Consider the following 21,800-nt stretch of genomic DNA (forward strand, 5'->3'; position numbering starts at 1 on the left):
GCTTAGGGGAGAGGCAACACTTTTGTCTACTAGATACTTGGGTCATGCTGTCTGTGTTGATATTGTACAGTCATTAAGCAAATATGATTAAGTTTGAATAATTCACAATCTCTGCTTAAGTATACCTGCTCTAAGTTAGTCGAAACCAGGGTTGTTTCTATGCAGATATAAACTATTTTGAAGTATTTATGGTGTCATACTTTTTTCTTTAAGGCTTTTTCTCTTTAATGAAAACAACTGGGCTAGTTCTGAGAAAGTCTCTGCTAAAGATTGCTTGGGAAGATCAGAAGGGAGTCAAAGTGCAAGTTTGTTTTTTTTTTAAGGTGCATTTGACTTTTGACCAAAAAACTTTACATTCCAGTTAGACAGATGTTTGAGGCAGAGGAAAACAACAATGCACAAGTAGTCTGACATGCCATGTCAGGTCTTTCAGGAACACACAGGCTAAACTTTTGGTATAAAGATCAGATCAGAAAGAAATTTTTAAACCAGTATCACAGTATCATCAGGGTTGGAAGAGACCTCACAGATCATCAAGTCCAACCCTTTACCACAGAGCTCAAGGCTAGACCCTTCAAACTGACTTCCTTTCTTTTCCTGAGACATTTTCTTGCCATCTTAAAAACAACTCATATAGCAATACTGTGATTTCTGTGCTTTTGTATCTTTGCAAATGTTGGTAGTATATTTGTAATGAAAATTACCTCAAGACTTTGAGCTTTTCTTTTTGAAAGATTTTATAGAGGAAATACTAAAGACTTTTCTTCTGGATGTATTTAAGCTTTTAATCTAACAAGAGAATAAAAGTAGGACCAAAAGGTAGTACTAAGGTTAGCACAGGAGCAATTGTTAAAAATAAATGGTATTGAACATTCTCATGTGTGTTGTCTTTGCCTTAATATAGAAAGGAAATCAAATGAAACTGTTAAGTCTCATTTGTACAGGACAGGACTGTACAGTAACTATGTAAGTTACTGTATTTCTCACTTGGAAAGCTAATGCATATTTTCCCTGTAATTTTTTTCCCTTATTCAGAAAAAGCTGAATTTCTCTGTGAACATTCTGTGGCTGACTACTGGAGTCACTTGCTAAATTTCAAATTGAAACATGCAGGTTTAAAGAAAATTCATAATACATGAAAGACAGGAAGGAAGATTCAGTCCATTAATATAATGAATTCTCATGCATCCTATGCTGACACTGCACGTTATGATTGTCAGGCTGGAAGTACCAACCTGTCTTGCCTTTCTTGTTTCTGGGTTTGGTCATTAAATGCCAAAACTCTGCTTTCCCAGTGTGAGAAGCACGTTAGCACAGTTGGCAAGCTTGTAATCTTTATATGCAGTTATACTGGGCTGCAATAAAGTTAGTCTGTTTAAATTACTTTCACTTTTCATTCATGATAGACTGACCCAGTTCAGAATGTTCTCAGCATGTCTCCTTCCCACTCCAAAGAATTACTGGCTATCCTACAGCCTTCTACACACCACTGGTGCCTGATGGTCCACAATCACTAATTATCCACAGACTCCCACTTGCCAAACGGACTGCAACACTGATTATTTTTCTTCCTGCAAAGTTTCAAGTTTCTTTAGAGTTGCTAGGAGAAACAATTCAGAATGTTGCATTTTAGATTGAGGGAGAACACCAAGCAAAGCAAGTCACATAAGGAAACAGGAATAGAAATGAGGCAACTATGGAAAAATTGTGGAAAAGGAACTGAGCCAGCAGTGTGCCCAGGTGGCCAAGAGAGCCAGTGGCATCCTGGCCTGCATCAGGAATGGTGTGGTCGGCAGGAGCAGGGAGGTCATTCTGCCCCTGTACTCTGCACTGGTTAGACCTCACCTTGAGTACTGTGTTCAGTTCTGGGCCCCCCAGTTTAGGAGGGACGTTGAGATGCTTGAGCATGTCCAGAGAAGGGTGACGAGGCTGGTGAGAGGCCTTGAGCACAGCCCTACGAGGAGAGGCTGAGGGAGCTGGGATTGTTTAGCCTGGAGAAGAGGAGGCTCAGGGGTGACCTTATTGCTGTCTACAACTACCTGAGGGGAGGTTGTGGCCAGGAGGAGGTTGCTCTCTTCTCTCAGGTGGCCAGCACCAGAACAGAGGACACAGCCTCAGGCTGTGCCAGGGGAGATTTAGGCTGGAGGTGAGGAGAAAGTTCTTCACTGAGAGAGTCATTGGACACTGGAATGGGCTGCCCGGGGAGGTGGTGGAGTCGCCGTCCCTGGAGCTGTTCAAGGCAAGGTTGGACGTGGCACTTGGTGCCATGGTCTAGCCTTGAGCTCTGTGGTAAAGGGTTGGACTTGATGATCTGTGAGGTCTCTTCCAACCCTGATGATACTGTGATACTGTAATAGAAATATTAGAGCAGAACTGGAATTGTGCAGAACTTTCTAATCTTAAGCTGTATTTTAAAATGTGTGTTAACTGCCAATCTTTTATTCCTCTAGGAGATTTATGGAGACTCATCTAAGAACAATTCCAAGTGGTGCTTTTTCCAATCTCCCCAACATCTCTAGCATGTAAGTTCTGTTTCTGATATTATTATTTTAGCTCCTTCATTAAAAAAAAAATATTTTCTTCTCCTAAATTGTCTTTGTGTAAAAACTCTTCTGAAATGAAAATATTCTTGTGCCTTTGCTACCTCACCACTTACATTTTAGAACTGCAGGTTTATAACCTAAACTGGCATTTTTTGGAAATTAATACACCCTGACTGAAGTAGATGTGCTAAGAAAGGCTACAAAACTTTTTGGGTTTGTTATGCAGTGTGCAAAATACTAGAAAGAGTTTCAACCATAACAAATGAACGTATTCTATTGCTGGTCCTGGATATTTTTTTTTTTTCCAATTCCCAGCACAATTTCAAGCTCATTTTATTGGAGATCCTGTGGTGTTTCTAGACTAGGGATGGACTTTCACCAAAACATTACACATTTGTACTGTGTCCAGTTCTGGGCCCCTCAATTCAAGAAGGATGTTGAGGTGCTGGAACATGTCCAGAGAAGGGCAACGAAGCTGGTGAAGGGCCTGGAACACAAACCCTATGAGGAGAGGCTGAGGGAGCTGGGCCTGTTTAGCCTGGAGAAGAGGAGGCTCAGGGGTGACCTCATTGCTGTCTACAACTACCTGAAAGGGACATTGTAGCCAGGTGGGGGGTGGCCTCTTCTCCCAGGTAACCAGCAATAGAACAAGGGGACACAGTCTCAAGTTGTGCCAGGGTAGGTATAGGCTGGATGTTAGGAGGAAGTTCTTCAAAGAGAGAGTGATTGGCATTGGAATGGGCTGCCCAGGGAGGTGGTGGAGGCACCGTCCCTGGAGGTGTTCAAGAAAAGACTGAATGAGGCACTTAGTGCCATGGTCTAGTTGATTGGATAGGGCAGGGTGATAGGTTGGACTGGATGATCTTGGAGGTCTCTTCCAACCTGGTTGATTCTATGATTCTATGATTCTATGATTAGTATTTGTGTGATGTGGGAGGGAATTCCCATGTGCCACTTCCTTTGTGTGTAAATTAGCTGAGTTTTACCTTCACTCTGCTCCACACTTACATGTAGGAAAATAGCAAGGATAGAGTTGAATATAGCAATCACCTACCTAAAATCATGACGTAGCAGCGTTGCCCTCTCTGTTTGTAACATACCTTCTGGATTACCACAATTCTTTATCTCATATTACTTTTAAGAAACCTATGAAGAATAGAGAATGGTTTCAATCTGAATACTGTCAATGTCCTCCTGGCTTATAGCTTTGCTACTACAAATCATGACCTTCCTTGATGCGAACTTTAGGGAAGCAGTACCTGAATTTTAACTATAGCACACATGTGTACATCTTGGCCTCTAATATACTACATTTCTCATTTGCCTCTCCTAGACCATGATTTCCATCAGCAATGAAAACTACCATTCCTTGCTTTGTAAACTCCTCTAGAAAATGTTCTGAAGTGTAATAGAGACTGTGTTTACTGTTCCAAATATAGCACTTCATTTTGTTCTATGGTTTCTGCTGTATAATTTACACAAATAAACTAATTTTCCCTCTGTACCAAATAGAAAATGTAGTTATCCTCTTTAAAATTTTTGTTTTAAACAAGGTTCATAAAGCTACCATTTCTCTTAAATGAATGCATGTCTATGCACTCTTGATAGGCAGAAGATTGTTTCTGCTGCTTTACTACAGGAATCAAACAAAAGGCATTACAATGAAATGCTCAAGTGTAAAGCTAATTCCTGTCAGAAATGCATCAGCACACTGGAAACAAAACAAAAAAAAAAAAAAAAAAAAAAAAAAAAACAAAACAGAGGTTTTAAAATGTATTCAGATGCAAAAGAAGTTTCTGGTTTACATCCTAATTCAGATTGATGTAAAATACCCATTGGATATTTTTAAGTATGATTCTAGGTATTTGAAGGTTTACTGATTAAAAAGGAGAAAAGATATATTATATAGTCTCTTTATTATTACATTGCATTTGATTTTGACATCTAAAACTGATGTCAATTGAATCTCTTGCATTTCAAATAGTGATGAAGTTGCCATAATTAATATAAGCTGTACACAAGACATTTTATTTTTAAATATCTATAGATTCAAAATATTATGTAAAATGTTATTGAAATGTAAATAAAATACAGTAGCACTTCTTTAAAATGCTATTCAGCATTAAGGCATATTAAAACCAAGAGCTATTTTGAAGGACAGACTCAGATATTTTAGCCTCAAATAACAGGAATTCATTTACTCTGAAAACCTGCCCTAGTCAGTTGTGTGCTAGTTGAAGCTTGCTAGAATGTTTTGGTGAGAACTAGATTACAGGATGTGAAAGGAAAACAGTGGTGATGTTTACTTCCCTCATAGGCTTAGTGAGATGTATAAGAATAAGGATCAAAACATAGCTAAGGGAGCCTCACTTCTTTTGGGGAAGTGGCTGAACTGTATCTCTCTCTAGCCTCTCTGACTAATCCACTTTGCTTCCTAACCCCTGTGGCCAAACCTCCATTCTTCCTTGGGACTGGGGTAAGGTTGAGAGGGGTAGAAGGAAGGTGAAGGGGTGGTTAAGAGCCCTTCCTGGGGACTCAGGTTTCTGTGAGGGGAGTTGTGTTTCTCTATTACCTTTTATCTTGTATATTTCTGTGTTTAACTGTATATACTGTAAAGATCTGCTTGTATATTGTTCCAGCTGTAAATATAAGCTTCATTCATATTTCCAGAGCTGGCTGAGTCTAGTCCGGGTGATTTCTAAAGGGAAGAGGGGCAGGGAACACCCAAACCATCACACACATCAAAGTAGCTCCAGTATTATTATTTTGCTAATGATGGTGGTGGTGAAACTCTGCAGAGCTATTTTCTCCTGTTCTTCAGTAGACCACTGGCTGCAAAAACACATCTCAGCCTAAACCCTGTATAAATAAGCATTTTTTAAGCTTGCTATCTGGTTTGCTTCTGGGCCACATTGATAAACACTCACTGTATGGCCAGATAAATTCATGTTAGAGCACCTTCTTTTCCTCAACAATATCAAAGAATTGATCACTCTGATGATCTGGAGCAGATGTTGGAGTGATGGTCCACAGACTATCTTTCCTTCCTTTTTTATTATTTAATACAGATAAGTAGGCAAATTTATCTGAAGGGCAGATCTCCTTAGAGAATTCCAAGGTGACCTTAAGTGCAGAAAAGAAAAGAAACACAATTGTGAAATGAGAAACGTGCTGCTTAGTAGCACTCTTGTGGGTTTTTGTTTAACCGTATTCTATAGTATAGCGTACATCTAAGATGTCAGTGGAAAGTCTCTAAAAGGTTCCTCCCTCAGTTTGGCAGTGTTATGGCATTTCAATGAGAAAATGTATGAGAGAGGAAAATTAAGGTGATGTGACAGGCACTAGCCATGGCTCGCCAAGTTCTGAGACTTGTTTCTTTCTCTGTTTGCTGGTGTTTAGCTACATCTCCATAGATGAAACACTCCAGCGTCTGGAAGCCCACTCCTTCAGCAGTTTAAGTAAAGTCACTCATATGTAAGTATTGTAATTAAATAAATCAATGCAACACAGTCTCAAACTGCACCAGGGCAGGTTTCAGCTGGAAGTTAGGAAGAAGTTCTTCACGAAAAGGACAACCACCCATTGGACGAGCTGCCCTGGGAAGGTGGTGGAGTTAGCATCCCTGGAGGCGTTTAAGAGGAGGCTGGATGAGGCACTTAGTGCCATGGTTTAGTTAATTAGAAGGCTTAGGTGATAGGTTGGACTAGATGATCCTAGAGGTCTTTTCCAACCTGGTTGATTCTGTGATTGATAAATTTGGAGATGTGTGAATACTGATGTTTAAGTTGTCATTCTTGTTTCTTTTGTACCTGAATGTTGCTCTTCTCATTTTCTTTCCCTGTAACATGGACTCAGTTTCTCTGACTTGTGCTTTCCTTCCCTATGTCTTTTCAGTTCCCTTGCTTTTCTGTATCCTCCCAACAAAGTCTAAGAAGGTGTAGTGAATAAAATATGGGACTACATTATGAGGTTGTTAGCAAGTTGAAATAAACTGGCAGCTAAGAATTACTTTTTTCAAATTACCAAAGGTAAGTGAAAGCAGTAATATAGGTGCCAGAAATAAGGTCAGGAAGGCCAAAGCAGTGAGCAAAATAGCACTAGCTGGAGACATGGTGAATAATAAGTAATGGTGCCAGAAAAGTTACATGAAGAGTGCTTACCTGGTTATTAAAGAGAACACAAATGTTATGGACAAAGACTTCTGAGAAGTGTTTTTATGCCTTTTTGTTCTGACTAGTCCTCACCAAATGATGCATCAGGGCAGTTACAAAAGCGGTGGGAGACCTTCAACCAAAAAGGTCCTGGAGAGAAGATCTGTGGGTTGAAATGAAAACAGATTTAATGGGGTAGTCAAATTAATACTATTGTCAATACAACATATATAATTTACACTCAGACTAGCAAAAGTGCATCAGCCACCATATCCAGGAAGGCAGTCCTCAAGAGGTGGAAAGAAAAGAGGCAGGTTAAGGAGAAGCCCAAGCAAGAAATTCTTACCTTATCAAACTGTCTGCTTTATGCTGAGTGTGATGTTGATGGTATGGGATATACCTGTGAGCCAACTCAAGCCAGCTGTCCTGGATAACTCAGAATTGCTAAGGGCCTGTAGCTCATGACTGGCCTGTGATTCTGTCCCAGCAAAACCAAGACACAGAGCTAGCAGTGGAGTCCAGGATCCTTAGATCTAGCACAGTCCAATAACATGCTTCTGTAATAGTCCTGAAAGGGTTTTGCAGGAAGGCTTTGGTGTGATTGGAGTACTTATTCCTAGATTCATAGAATGGTTTAGATTTGAAGGGACCTTAAAGATTATCTAGTTTCAACCCCACTGCCATGGGCAGGGACATCTCCCACTAGATCAGATCACTCAAGGTCTTATCCACTCTGGCCTTGAACACCTCCAAGGAAGTGTTCACAACCTCCCTGGGCAACCTGTTCCAGCATCTCACCACCCTCATTGTAAACAATTTCTTACTAATATGTGGTCTAAATCTGCCCTCCTTAAGGCTTAAAGCTGTTCCCTCTCATCCTATCACTACAAGCTATAGGCACACCCCAGCCCTCTACCACTCCTAAGTGCTTTCAAGGTTTCAAAAATCTGTTTGAAAATAAGGCCCATGTATTATTTTATCAGAGAATATATTAGGCAGTTGCATATAAGCTGTGAAAGAGACTGACTTGTAAATTAGACCTTTTACTGAATGGCTTCAGTAACTCCTCTGACTTGTTAACTCATCGTTGTTGGGTTTGGCTTATTTTGCAAAGAACAAGATTACTCAAGGATAAATGTGTAACTTGGTGCTATGCATTTGCTTAAGGTTTTCTGTTTGCATAGTATTTTCCAAATATTATTGTTAAAATAATATTGGGTAGAGATTATCACAGGGTATTTTGAGGGAGGTTGATGTTACTGCAACAGGTTTGAAAATGAAGTCTTTTTGCAGACTTTTACTTGCACAGGTTGTTTTTCATGGATTTTTCATGCAGTGCAGTTTTATATAAATAATCTTTCCACCTTAATTTAAAATTACATACAGGTTAATTTTAAAAACATTTGCTTTTAAACATAAGAGCTTCTTAGGAGAATATTTCATGTTTGTGGGAGGGAGGGAGGAACTAGCTGGTTTAAGTTTGAGTCCAGTGTCATGTGAGTAGGGATCCTGTGTTCATCATCATCCTTGTCAGCCACATCTGTCAGTGTGCTTCAGCTTTGATCCTCAGTGTTCCATTTTCTTGGTCCTTATTCAGTCCATGTGTTTCTGTCCTGAGTTTCTGTTCCTTCCAGAGTTCAGGTCTCTTTAAGCATAGGTCATATTTTTATGAACCTATGCCTGTCAAGTGCCAAGCAACTTCTAGAAACTAAGAATACTGAGCACCTGCTGCATTTTAATAGGCCAGTTGTTCTTAATGGCAAAATTCCCAGCCTAGGAAGATGAAGATCAGAACCAAGACTTTGGACTTTTTTTTACTGTAATTGTGTTAAATTGATCTTACAATGGTTTCTTGTTCCTTTTTTGTCTTTACCTTTTAAAAGTACACCTATAAGATAACACTTACAAATTCAGAACTGTCTCTCCCATACAATGGCATAAGCATTTATTTTTTCCAGATGTAATTGTGAAAGTGTGTGATTAGAAGTCACTGCTTCTGTGTAGTTGTCTTCCTAGTAGATCTGCAGCTTAACAGCATTGCACTAAACAAAAAGCTTTTAAAATCAGATCATTTTCTCAGGTGTGCTGGTTTGAGGCTAATTGGAATATTTTAATGAGAGAAATTAGACCATTGACTGTGAAAATAAAATAATAGTGTCTATATCATTAATTCTGCTGAGAGATATAAAAACAAGAAGCATAAACAAAAGTCAGTTAGTCTCTGTCTGGCTGCTGCCTGCTTCACTTATTCCCCTGCCTGGACCTGCATAACCCAAACTAATCAATATTCTTCGAACTCCTTCTCTGGCTTCCTGCATCTCACCCCTTGCGCATAACAGATTCTAAGATAAGGGAGGAGGGGTGGAAAGAAGAAAAGGAGTTGGTTTGAAAGCCCTCCTGGGTGGTTCTCCAGTTCAGAAGGGGTTTTGTATTTCTGTATTACTTTGAATTTGTATGTCATTGTATGCTGTTGTAAATATCTGTATATATTGTGTATATGTGCTTGCAAATTGTGCCACGCTATAAATGCAGCTTTATTCCTTAACTCCCAGCCAGCTGAGTCAGTCTGGTGAATTCGTGGTAGGGTGGGAAACTCCCAACCTACCACACTGGGAGATTATTCCTGTGGAAGGAACCCCAGAAATAGCCACTTTCTTTTCTTTTTCTCTGTATCTCTGCTCATTTCCCTCTAATCTCTCACTACTACTTTCTCCTCCTCCCCCCTCCAAAAGCTCTCTTTTCTCACACAACCACATGAAAAGCCTTACCAGTATTTGGGAACAGGGCCAAAGGCTCAAGTGGCTCGCCTTTCTATGTACAGCATTATATGGATAGCTCATGGGGGACTGCTCTCCAGCTCTGCACTGAGTTGGAGCCAAGGGGAGGATATAAAATTCTAAGCTAAGTAGATGATTGTAAGTTAATAGGCTAATTATATATCAATACTCAAAGTTTTGCTTAACTTCTCTTTTCACTCAGCTGTCACCATGCTCAAAGAAATAGCTATTACAATGGGTTGTTGTTTTTGATTCTAGGAACATTCAGACAAAGGATCCATAACAAAATCTCAGATGCTTCTTTCCTCCTTGCTTAAAGTAGCCAGTCTCCAGGACGGCATCTATCCAGATGATAATTCATCATTGTAAGACTGATCAGAATTCAGTGTGGTCTTGAGTTAGTGCTGGCCAACACCAAACATCATTTCAGTAATTACACCCCTGAAATTTCATTCTAAACATTGCTGATTTCTGTTAGGATAATTACAGATTAATTATTAATGTGGTAATATTCTTCCCCTTTTTTACAGTGAAATTCGAAATCTTAGAAACTTGGATTACATTGATCCAGATGCCTTTAAGAACCTCACACTTTTGAAATACCTGTAAGTATTTAGCACTTGTAACAAACTGACACCTTGAGTACTGTGTCCAGTTCTGGGCCCCTCAATTCAAGAGAGATGTTGAGGTGCTGGAAGGTGTCCAGAGAAGGGCGACAAAGCTGGTGAGGGGCCTGGAACACAAATCCTACGAGGAGAGGCTGAGGGAGCTGGGGGTGTGCAGCCTAGAGAAGAGGAGGCTCAGGGGTGACCTCATTGCTGTCTACAACTACCTGAAGGGACATTGTAGTCAGGTAGGGGGTGGCCTCTTCTCCCAGTCAACCACCAATAAAACAAGGACACAGTCTCAAGTTGTGCCAGGGGAAGTATAGGCTGGATGTCAGGAGGAAGTTCTTGCCAGAGAGAGTGATTGGCATTGGAATGGGCTGCCCAGGGAGGTGGTGGAGGCACCGTCCCTGGAGGTGTTCAAGAAAAGACTGAATGAGGCACTTAGTGCCATGGTCTAGTTGACTGGCTAGGGCTGGGGGATAGGTTGAACTGGATGATCTTGGAGGTCTCTTCCAACCTGGTTGGTTCTATGATTAAGCCCATAGAGATGACTCCTTACACTACAGCAGTTTTGTTTCTCTGCATTTCTTTTGGGAACAGATTGCAATGTTTTCCCTTGTTGCTTTATTTTAATGACAAAAAGCCAGTGAGGTTAGGAGTTGGAACTTTGACTACTTTGGCAAGAAGGGAAAACATGTCCACAAATTCATCAGTAATTTTGCCATTCTTCTTATCCACTTAGTGCTATGGTCTAGTTGATTGGATAGGGCTGGGTGATAGGTTGGACTAGATGATCTTGGAGGTCTCTTCCAACCTGGTTGATTCTATGATTCTATGATTCTAAATGACTCAAATATATTGGCATTTCCTTGGCAAAATTCCACATCAAGCTTTCTTCTTATGATTAGTGCTGTGACTATATTTTTATAGAGAATAGTGGGAAGAAGGGACACAACAAAAATACACACATTTTTTATGTTTTAGAGAGAGTTTTAAAGCATACCTGTCAGCCAAATGTGACAAGCTCATCTACAGACACCTGATTTCACATGACTGCCATGGCAGAAAGAAATCCAGAAGAATTTCTCTGGGATCCCATGAAGTTTCTAAAAAGCATCACAGAGTAACCAACTATGAGATTCTAAAATTATAACAGGAAAAGAAAGCTGAGAAAGAGAATAACATCTCTGATTTTGTTGGGAAGACTCTAGAAAAGGAGTTGGTAGTGTGCTTGTGTGTGTGGTGGGGGTAGCTGTGGGAAGGGAAATTTTTTCCAGGTTTTTCCTATAGATCTGAAAGGAATAAAACCAAAGTAGTCAAAACAATTTCACTTCAGGAGAATAATTTTAAAAATTGAGAATGATATTTTCTCAAGTTATTTGCACTCTATAGTTCAGAAATAAGGGCCATTGACTGTGTTGACATCTGAAGGCAGTTTCCCTTTCTAGGGCTATTTGAACCAGCTCTTAGCCTCAATAGAAGATTGAGGATTTGGGCATCCAGACTATTGCTTGAAGCAGCTTAATCTCTCAAGTGAATCCAGAAGTGTTTTTCTTCTCTCTCTATCCCCCTCTCACAGGACAGTTCCCTCTGCAGATCTGATTGGCTGTCCTATTATTATGTTTTCCTATTTATAATAAATGTGATTTTTTTAATTGTTATTGCATGCTTGTATTTTGGATAGCTGATTATAAATTAATTGATTGGCAATAGAGAGGATGAAATAACCATCCTGCACCACTGAAAGTTTTAAACACATTGTTTGTCTTTGTTCAGTGACCCAGTACATGTCATTCTTTCTATTTCTCCTCTCTCCCAGTGGTATTTCTAATACTGGACTCAAAGCATTTCCAGACCTCACCAAAATCCACTCATTTGATGTGAACTTTTTACTGTAAGTATCTCACAGCTAGTTAGAATCCTTGGATTCCAAGAAAACCTAGAGTGAAGATTTCTGTTTTGGAGAATATCAAATAAGTCTGACAAAACACTTTTCCTCAAGCTGTATTTCAATGATTGTTAGTGTGAAATCTGGAAAATGCCAGGTCACCTAGCACTGTACATTTGACCTGCATGAGACACATGGACACACAAGAACATTTGCCTTGAATTAGCCAAAGCAAGTGGTACACAGCTCCTATAGACCTTTTGCTTTTATTTTGGTTTTGTCATGGATCAAATTAGTCTGACATCAGAACAGTGGGATACACAGCAGGACTTGATCTGGCATGAAGTCATCCTGCCAGCATTCTTGTAATGAATTTGTACTTGCATGGTGAGCTCCTATTGCACATTTTCTAATACTTCACTGAGTTCCTATACTGATGAATCACAATCCCCATTGGCTACCCACTGCCTTTTTCTTGACTCCACCCTGACAGAAGACCTGGATAACCTTGAGAGCAATTAGTTATCACAGCTCTTATTTTAGTCAAAATGTGTTGCTTCATGCAATTAATGTTTTAATAAACAAAACATGGGAAAAAAATCAAGAAAAAAAAAAGCATGAACAAGCAAGTCAAGGTTTTTAGTCACTAGGCCAGGAGCACCTTGGTTCATGACAGCTCTATAAAAGCTCATCTGCTTTACAAGCTCACTTCCTGGATGCTGGAACATACTCAGTTCTTAATCGTTCCGCATGTATCTTCCAGTCTTAGACATAACTCAACAAGAATGGGCTGCCCAGGGAGGTGGTGGAGTCACCATCCCTGGAGGTGGTGGAGTCACCATCCCTGGAGGTGTTCAAGAAAAGACTGGATGAGGCACTTAGTGCCCTGGTCTAGTTGACTGGCTAGGGCTGGGTGCTAGGTTGGACTGGATGATCTTGGAGGTCTCTTCCAACCTGGTTGATTCTGTGATTCTATAATTTGTTTTACCCTTTTATTTATCCTCAAGGCAGAGAACAATTAATTAAAAAAATTGTTCTGGAGAAGCTCTTTTGGGCAGATGTTTGACTGTGATGTTTTGTCTCCTTTTTCAGTGAAATTGCAGATAATCCTTTCATGACTTCAGTGCCTGCAAATGCTTTCCATGGGATTTGTAATGAATCTCTAACTCTGTAAGTTCTTCCAGGTTAAGTCACAAGGCAATTACCTCTTTCAAACATACATGTTAAAAAAATTATAAGTGTATATGTATATATATATATATACACTTATCTTACTCTTTAGTAGTTTATAACATAGTAGTTTATGTAGGCTGAAGATGAGCCAGCAGTGTGCCCAGGTGGCCAAGAGAGCCAATGGCATCCTGGCCTGCACCAGGAATAGTGTGGCCAGTAGGACAAGGGAGGTTGTTCTTCCCCTGTACTCAGCACTGGTCAGGCCACACCTTGAGTACTGTGTCCAGTTCTGGGCCCCTCAATTCAAGAGAGATGTTGAGGTGCTGCAAGGTGTCCAGAGAAGGGCATCAAAGCTGTTGGAAGGCCTGGAACACAAACCCTATGGGGAGAGGCTGAGGGAGCTGGGGTTGTTTAGCCTAGAGAAGAGGAGGCTCAGGGGTGACCTCATTGCTGTCTACAGCTACCTGAAGGGACATTGTAGCCAGGTGGGGGTTGGCCTCTTCTCCCAGGTAACCAGCAATAGAACAAGGGGACACAGTCTCAAGTTGTGCCGGGGAAAGTATAGGCTGGATGTTAGGAGGAAGTTCTTCACAAAGAGAGTGATTGGCATTGGAATGGGCTGCCCAGGGAGGTGGTGGAGGCACCGTCCCTGGAGGTGTTCAAGAAAAGACTGGATGAGGCACTTAGTGCTATGGTCTAGTTGATTGGCTAGGGCTGGGGGATAGGTTGGCCTGGATGATCTTGGAGGTCTCTTCCAACCTGGTTGATTCTATGGTTCTATGATAACAGTGAAACACCATAGCTAGTATCTGTAATGTAACTCACATTAATTCTTTAGTTGAATTTTATTTGAATCAAGCCTGCTGCTTTTATTTAAACTGCTTTAACCAATGTTTGTTGGGGTTTGTGCTTTTGTTTGTCTTTTTTTGGTTTTGTTGTTTTGCTTTGTATGTTGCTTTTTGTTTGGTTAGTTGTTTTTTGCTTTTGCATGATCCTAACACCAGTGAATGGTTATACTGGAGAAAACCAAAGCGAAATGTTTGCAGATTTGTCCTTCTGTAAAGCTACAGCATGGCTGTAAGTGTATCTAACATTTTTGCAACCCAAGTGGCAAATACCATGCAAACTAATAGTTGGCAAATATCAGGAGATTCATTGTTGCAGGAAAATTGGTAAATAATGTTTATTCATGCAGTTATACTCAATGTGAATCACAAGAAAGGGTGGAGAGGAGTGAAAATGATTGTCAAAAGTTAAAACCTGATTTAAAGGCAAGAAAACTAGAATGCAAGAAAATGGATTCTAAAGAAGTTAAAACAAAACAACCCCCCCCAATTTTATTGTGGGAAGGAAAAAGGAATCTAATTCCAAAAATTCAAGCAGGCCTGATAGTAAACTCATACTTATTTGCCTAGGTATTATTTTCTTTACCCTTAACCATTCTTTTTGTTTCCTTGTTATTATAGTCAAATGTTGCAAACCTGCAACATTTGGTATTCTTGATTCTGCTGCACTCAGGAATGCTGCTGGGCATTTGCCTGACCTTGCACTATAATTGCTGCTTCTTCCAGAATTCAGAATTAACTCATTCCCCATTCATAAGTATGGTGTTTTCAAGAAAAAATGTAAATGTTAGACATTCAGGTATTGGGGAAAAAAGCAATCAGAACACATTACTTTTACTTATTTATTTTGTTTGCTTGCTTGCAGCAAACTCTACAATAATGGCTTTACCAGCATCCAAAGCCACGCTTTTAATGGGACAAATCTGGATGCTATGTAAGTAGCAGATCATTCTCTTCTTTCAGAAAAACAAACCCAAACAAAACCAAGCAAACAAAAACCAATAAACCCCCTCAAATCTACACTTCTTGAAGGCTCTGAAATATGTATCTTACTGTAATTATTTTTAAGGACTAAAGAGAGGATATTAATTTCAGGCAGCAGTATAAATATCAGCAGTTAATGTCTTCTGCAGTGTGATTTCAGTTGGTATGTCTATTTATAGCTCAGAAATAAAACAATGGCAGGTAATTCCCCTGTCAATTTTGTTATGGTTTAAAGCTACAACAATCTTTTGCTTGGCAACACTTCTAAGAAAAATGAGAAGATAATTATGCAGATTTACTTACCGGACTCTTTCAGTCAGTGCATCACTGATAATGCTAGCAACCCTTTCACAGAAATTTTGTCTGCAATAAAAAGAAAGAGAGTGGTGTAAAGTGTTAGAAGCAATTCTGAGAGATAGGAACCTCAAAAGCATGAAGCAACTGTTTCAGCTTTCCCCTCACCTTCCTATTGTACTTTCTGGAAAACAAAGACTTTGACTGAATATCTTTATTGCACCATTCTCAAAACCATCTGTTTCATTCATTAACACTGAAGAAATCTCAGTTCCAGAGCCTTCATTCCAATTGATGGAGCTTATTCTGGTCTTCAGAGGCTTGACTTAAGAGTTAGGCTGGCAATCTCATGAGTAAAGAGATTTCTCCATCCTGAAATCACAAATTAATCACAGGATCATGAGAACAGATATGATCATTTTCAGTACTTTAAAGTTGGCTTGAAATCTCTAAGAACTCTATAAGGTCATTCTTCACATGGTCTAAATCTTTCAAAACTGCCTTTTTCTAATCCTAACAACTAGGTAGACTTTAAAAATTTTGAAAATTTTGAGTTCAACTAAAGATCTAGAACAGATCTCATTTGACTCACATTAGTCCATTTACTTTTATATGAGAAAGGAAGTTTTCCATGATGACACAGTGCTTGTACCAGTGTCCACAGCATAAGATGTAAAATATGGCAAAATTAATCCAGCATCTTGACCAAATTCATCTAAACCTCATATGCAATACTTGAAACTTTTCTAAGCCTTAGCCAGAATATGAACTGTTGACTCCTGTTTCTTACACTTTGATGAAACAGAGATTGTAGAGGATTTTGTACAAGTTTTTGGGTTTGCCTCCTCATAGTACAAATGCTGGTTTGCTTGCTGTCCTCTGGAATTTTCCTCATTCTTAAAGAATCAAATGCAAATGTAGTTTTAGAATATATGTAGTCCTGCACATCTGCTCTGTTGAACTGCATGGAAGCAAAGAAGCAGAAAACACATACAAGGTGCTGCAGATACTGCTTTCTTACTTTTGGGAAGTCTGCAATTAGTATTCTTTAAAGATACTTCAGTATTCTTCAAGGCCTTGAGAGTAGAAGGCCTTAAAGAGAGATCTTGATAGACTCAAGAGCAGGACAATCACCATATGAAATATACAAAGAGCAAGGCTTGGATTCTCCACCTGGGACAGAGTAATACCACTTATACCTATAAATTGTGGGACAGAGATCTGGAGTTTGGGTTGATGGCAAGTTGAATACGAGTCAACAGTGTGCCCTTGCAGTGAAAATGACAAACCACATCCTGGGATGAATCAAGCACAGCATAGTTAGCCAACCTGAGATATTCTCTGATTCTATAATTCTAAGTGCCCAGCTATGATGCACAAGTAAAGCAAATAAAAAAGCCAAACCAAAACAAGAACACCACAAACCAAAACAATAGAACTAAAACAAGGCTTACCTTCAGAGCTTTATCTATCAAGAGTAAAAATGCTTTATTACAACAAACAGTTTTCTCCTAATTAAACCATAAGACATTTGCTTAGAGCAAAGCAGTACTCCAGATTTACAAGGTAAACTAGGGAGCTGTACATCAGCAGTAAAGCCTTTATCTGGTTGATAAACTATATTGAAATTTCTAAACTAATTTTCTGAAGTAGTTTGGCTACTATAGGTCAAGATAAGCTACGATTTTGCTAGTTAAATACAAGCTTAGATTTGTTGTTTCTAGAAGCAGCATTAAGTTAATGCAAAATACAAATATTTAATTTTCTGTACACTGACATTTGTAATTTAAAGTCCTTTTTATCTGTCCTTTTTATCTGAGTGAGAGGAATAAATCATCATGGGTTCCAAACTCTGAGCTCAAAGAGAAACACAAATAAAAAAAGGGAAACAAATCAGAATCAGTACTCATTTTTGACAAATCATTCAAAGACTCCATGTCCCATCTATAAATCCAAAGACAGTTTTTGAATCTGAGAGGCTACCATCTACCATGCAGTCTGCCTTTCTACCTTTCTTGCAATATAAGAAGACCTATGGAATTCAAGGAGGTCAAAATAATCAGTGCGGATATAGGTGTGAAACCATGCAAAAATGGTTTCCATTATCATACTAAATAATGACACTGCCTTATAAATCTTCTCAGCCAACAAGGATCTGTGTTTTACAGCAAACCACAGTATGTGTTCTATAAAGGCAGGGAAGAACCAGAAATGAAGGGCTGAGTGACACCAAATGGTCTTCATCTGAAACTTGAATCTCTCATTCATCACTAAGGTCTGCAAACTGCAGCACTCCTGCAGACTCCTGCAAAGTGGTGCTCTTGCACCAGTGTTTATTTCTGTAAGGAAGATTGGTAAGGAAGATTTTACAAAACTACTTCCCATGAATGGCAAGACATATTTGTGATGAGCTTTTACAGAACTAGCTAAATGACTGAAAAGTGTACAGTCTTAAAATCTAATGACAAAAATAAACTCCAAAAGACTGTATTTACTTTGGTATACAGTCAGAGATTGCTTACAATGCTTGGTTTGGCTCAGAGTCAAGATAAAAATATGGTGTCAAAAAACCATACAATGAATCCTTAATCCTGCTAATTTACCAGTGCTCATTTATCTTTCCTGCTACATTCTGTACCATTTAGCTGACAGTAATAACAGAATTAAAGGCATTCTCAGAAAGACCTATACTGACTATACATTAAGTTTCTTTGCCAAATTAATATTTACCAAAGTCTTATTCTTTCCATTTGAAAGATTACCTATCAAAGGCTTCGACAACTGAAATCAATTAGCATCAGGAAACTGTACATTCTGATGGCTCTAACTCATATAAGTGAAAACAGGCAGCTAACACATCAGGCCCTCCTTGGTAACACTTGGTTATGAACTTCCAGAAAGCCTCCAGCTGGCTGTTTCTATTTGTAAATGTGAAGGGTTTTGTCACTTATGTAAATTCAGTGCCAGGCAAGGTCATGGAACAGGTCATCTTGGGTGCCATCACAAAGCACCTACAGGATAGCCAAGGGATCAGGCCCAGCCAGCATGGGTTTAGGAAGGGCAGGTCCTGCCTCACCAACCTGATCTCCTTTTATGATCAGGTTACCCGCCTGGTGAATGTGGGGAAGGCTGTGGATGTAGTCTACTTGGACTTCAGCAAGGCCTTTGACACTGTCTGCCACAAGAAGCTCCTGGCCAAGCTGGCAGATCATGGTTTGGACAGATTCACTCTGTGCTGGATCAAGAACTGGCTGGATGGCAGAGCTCAGAGAGTGGTGGTGAATGGTGCCACATCCAGTTGGCAGCCAGTCACAAGTGGTGTTCCCCAAGGATCAGTGCTGGGCCCAGTCCTGTTCAATATCTTTATTGATGATCTGGACGAGGGCATTGAGTCCAGCATCAGTAAGTTTGCAGATGACACCAAGCTAGGAGCAGGTGTTGATCTGTTGGAAGGTAGGAGAGCCCTGCAGAGGGACCTGGACAGGCTGGATGGGTGGGCAGAGGCCAATGGGATGAGATTTAACAAGGCCAAGTGCAGGGTTCTGCACTTCGGCCACAATAACCCCAAGCAGTGCTACAGGCTGGGGACTGAGTGGCTGGAGAGCAGCCAGGAGGAAAGGGACCTGGGGGTACTGATAGATAGTAAGCTGAAGATGAGCCAGCAGTGTGCCCAGGTGGCCAAGACAGCCAATGGCATCCTGGCCTGCATCAGGAACAGTGTGGCCAGTAGGACAAGGGAGGTTATTCTTCCCCTGTACTCAGCACTGGTCAGGCCACACCTTGAGTACTGTGTCCAGTTCTGGGCCCCTCAATTCAAGAAAGATGTTGAGGTGCTGGAGCATGTCCAGAGAAGGGCAACGAAGCTGGTGAGGGGCCTGGAACACAAATCCTATGAGGAGAGGTTGAGGGAGCTGGGCCTGTTTAGCCTGGAGAAGAGGAGGCTCAGGGGTGATCTTATTACTGTCTACAACTACCTGAAGGGGCATTGTAGCCAGGTGGGGGTTGGCCTCTTCTCCCAGGTAACCAGCAATAGAACAAGGGGACACAGTCTCAAGTTGTGCCAGGGTAGGTCTAGGCTGGATGTTAGGAAGAAGTTCTTCACAGAGAGAGTGATTGGCATTGGAATGGGCTGCCCAGGGAGGTGGTGGAGGCACCGTCCCTGGGGGTCTTCAAGAAAAGACTGGATGAGGCACTCAGTGCCATGGTCTAGTTGACTGGCTAGGGCTGGGTGATAGGTTGGACTCGATGATCTTGGAGGTCTCTTCCAACCTGGTTGATTCTATGATTCTATGATTCTATTGTATTTCAGGTTTATCACTCACTGTGGTGTTCAGATACCAGGAGGAAATTTCAAAACTGGGCAAGCAATTATCTGGTTGCGTAACGATGTCTAGTTACTAAAACAAACAGGTTTTAGTAGGTCAGGCAGGTTTTTGTGTCCTTCAAAATCACAACCTAGATGTTGAAATCTTGGAAATGCTTAGCTCTTGTTCTGTTTTTAGTTTTTTTATTAGATTTGCAGACAAAATGAGGAACTAAAGCTCACAGTCAAAGTGACTAGGTTGTCATTTACAGCACATCCAAGTCAGCTCCTGGAAAACACAAATGTCAGGTGATACTAGAATGCCATCTCTTTCTAAAGAATGAAACCTTATGTCAAAGAATAATAGCTCAGAAGTTGAAAGAAGCTGTTTTCCTCTGTAAGAAATCAGGCTTCAGGTATGGGTAATGCCCAATGAGTAACATGGCAGAAGTATTACTCCCTAAGTAATACTTCTGGCACGTTACTCATTGGGTATTACCCGCTAAAACTTTGTGTTGTACAAGGCAGATGAAGTGCATTCATTTCTCACTCTGATGATCCATATAAGGTTATATCCACTGAATGTTAAGGAAAAAATACTCATTTTTTTTCCATGCCAAGAAACAATTACTCTGACTTTATTATTTTTACAGCTGAACTCCAGCTCCTCTATCTGCATTTGAAAGGCTCTTCTGGCACAAAGATAGTTGCCTTCTACACTCTTACAATTAGCAAAGATTTGAGCTTTGTTATCTTTGACACTAATAACTACAATTGGTGCTGTTCACAGAAACGTTATGGACACTTTCTGAAGTCTGTTGTGATGATCTTTCTGTTGTTTTTTCTGCCTTCCTAGATACACCACAAGCTATCTTTGAGATGTTTGTAACAGCTACAGTATCAAACACCCCTCTCTGCTTGAGGTATTACTGCTTGCATCAGTAGTATCTAATTATTTTTCCATTCAATTCGACTTTTCTTTTGAATTTGATTTCTTTAACAGGCCTGGTTTGGGCATCTTATACTTCCTGTGCCACCTGCACTCTGAAATTTTATTAAAGTCTTCTTTTTAAGAAAATTTTATTCAAATTCTAAGCAGTGTCACCTGTCTTCACTTGAGCTATAGTATTTGTTTTCTCCTAATTCCCAGTTTTGTTGCTCATCTCATCACTGGAAATTTTGTCTGCTTTTATCTACCCTGCAAAACATGATCTCCACAAGGCAGTCTGTCTGCAATCCTTGCAAAGTTTCTGTGATCTCTTGAGCAATGCTTTGTGGTCATCATCTGCATTCATCATGTTCTTTATTCTTGCATTGCAAGGCCTCCACTGGCCCTGTGCCCTTGCTGATGAAATGTCAAGCAATCTGGACATTTGTAGTCGTTGGATCCAGGTCACCCACTGTTCTCATACTTGCATCACTACGAGCTCCTCTTCCTGCTTCTACTGGACCTGGTCTATCTCTAATATTGCAGTTTGTGAACCTTTTTGTTGTTCATAGTCTGTACCCTCATGCTTTAAGATTTGCTATAGGGACCATTAGACTTCACCATTTCCACTACACAGAAAATTAATACAATTTTAAAGTCAGATAGTCACAGGTGCTACAAGTCTGTTCTGCCTAGGTACCATGATCCTTTAGGGCCTTTATAGCCTTGATCATTTTGCCATTATTTCATCCAGGTGGACATATATTTCCCTTGACAACTTTCCCTGCAATTTGCTGTCTTCTTTTCTGTTATGGCGTAGACCTGAGCAGCAGCTCAGCCCCATGACCCCACTTGCACATGCACATCCTCTAGTGGGATGAGAAGGGAAGTAGGAAGCAAAATGCAAAACATTGTGGGTTGAAATAAGAGAATTTAACAGAACCATACAGAGAATGAAGAAATAACAGGAGGAACAACAACATTACTGTTAAGTGAGTGATGAAAACTGAGATGCTGTTACCTAATACTGTGGTCTGCAAAAAACACTGAACCTGCCTGGGCCAGGCCTCTTCTTATATAGTGGCCATGGCATTCAGAAAGGTACTGAATATCCTTTTGGCTGGTTGGTTGAATTATCCTGAGTGTGGCCCTATCTAGCTTGTTTTGAGAAAGTTAACCCTACAAGTCCCAGATGGATCCAGGACATCCTCCTTAATGTGCTATATTGCATTCCTGCTATGATGCATAGCCATGCAACTGTACCATCACCTTTGCTGCCTTGGTCCAAACTTCTCTCAGAGGTCCT

The 21,800-nt window shown here is 40.2% G+C and overlaps 1 protein-coding gene across 1 annotated transcript in view; it reads left to right on the forward strand.

Moving 5' to 3' along the window:
• TSHR (thyroid stimulating hormone receptor) overlaps positions 1-21,800 on the forward strand; it is a 50,554-nt gene that overhangs the window by 13,992 nt on the left and 14,762 nt on the right. Inside the window, exons 3-8 of the mRNA XM_064153652.1 lie at positions 2,451-2,522; positions 5,943-6,017; positions 10,002-10,076; positions 11,899-11,973; positions 13,060-13,137; positions 14,851-14,919. Of these exons, the coding sequence (XP_064009722.1) occupies positions 2,451-2,522; positions 5,943-6,017; positions 10,002-10,076; positions 11,899-11,973; positions 13,060-13,137; positions 14,851-14,919 (444 nt within the window). The remainder of the gene's footprint in view (positions 1-2,450; positions 2,523-5,942; positions 6,018-10,001; positions 10,077-11,898; positions 11,974-13,059; positions 13,138-14,850; positions 14,920-21,800) is intronic.

This window comes from Pogoniulus pusillus, chromosome 1 (assembly GCF_015220805.1).
Source record: "Pogoniulus pusillus isolate bPogPus1 chromosome 1, bPogPus1.pri, whole genome shotgun sequence".
Lineage (NCBI taxonomy): Eukaryota > Metazoa > Chordata > Aves > Piciformes > Lybiidae > Pogoniulus > Pogoniulus pusillus.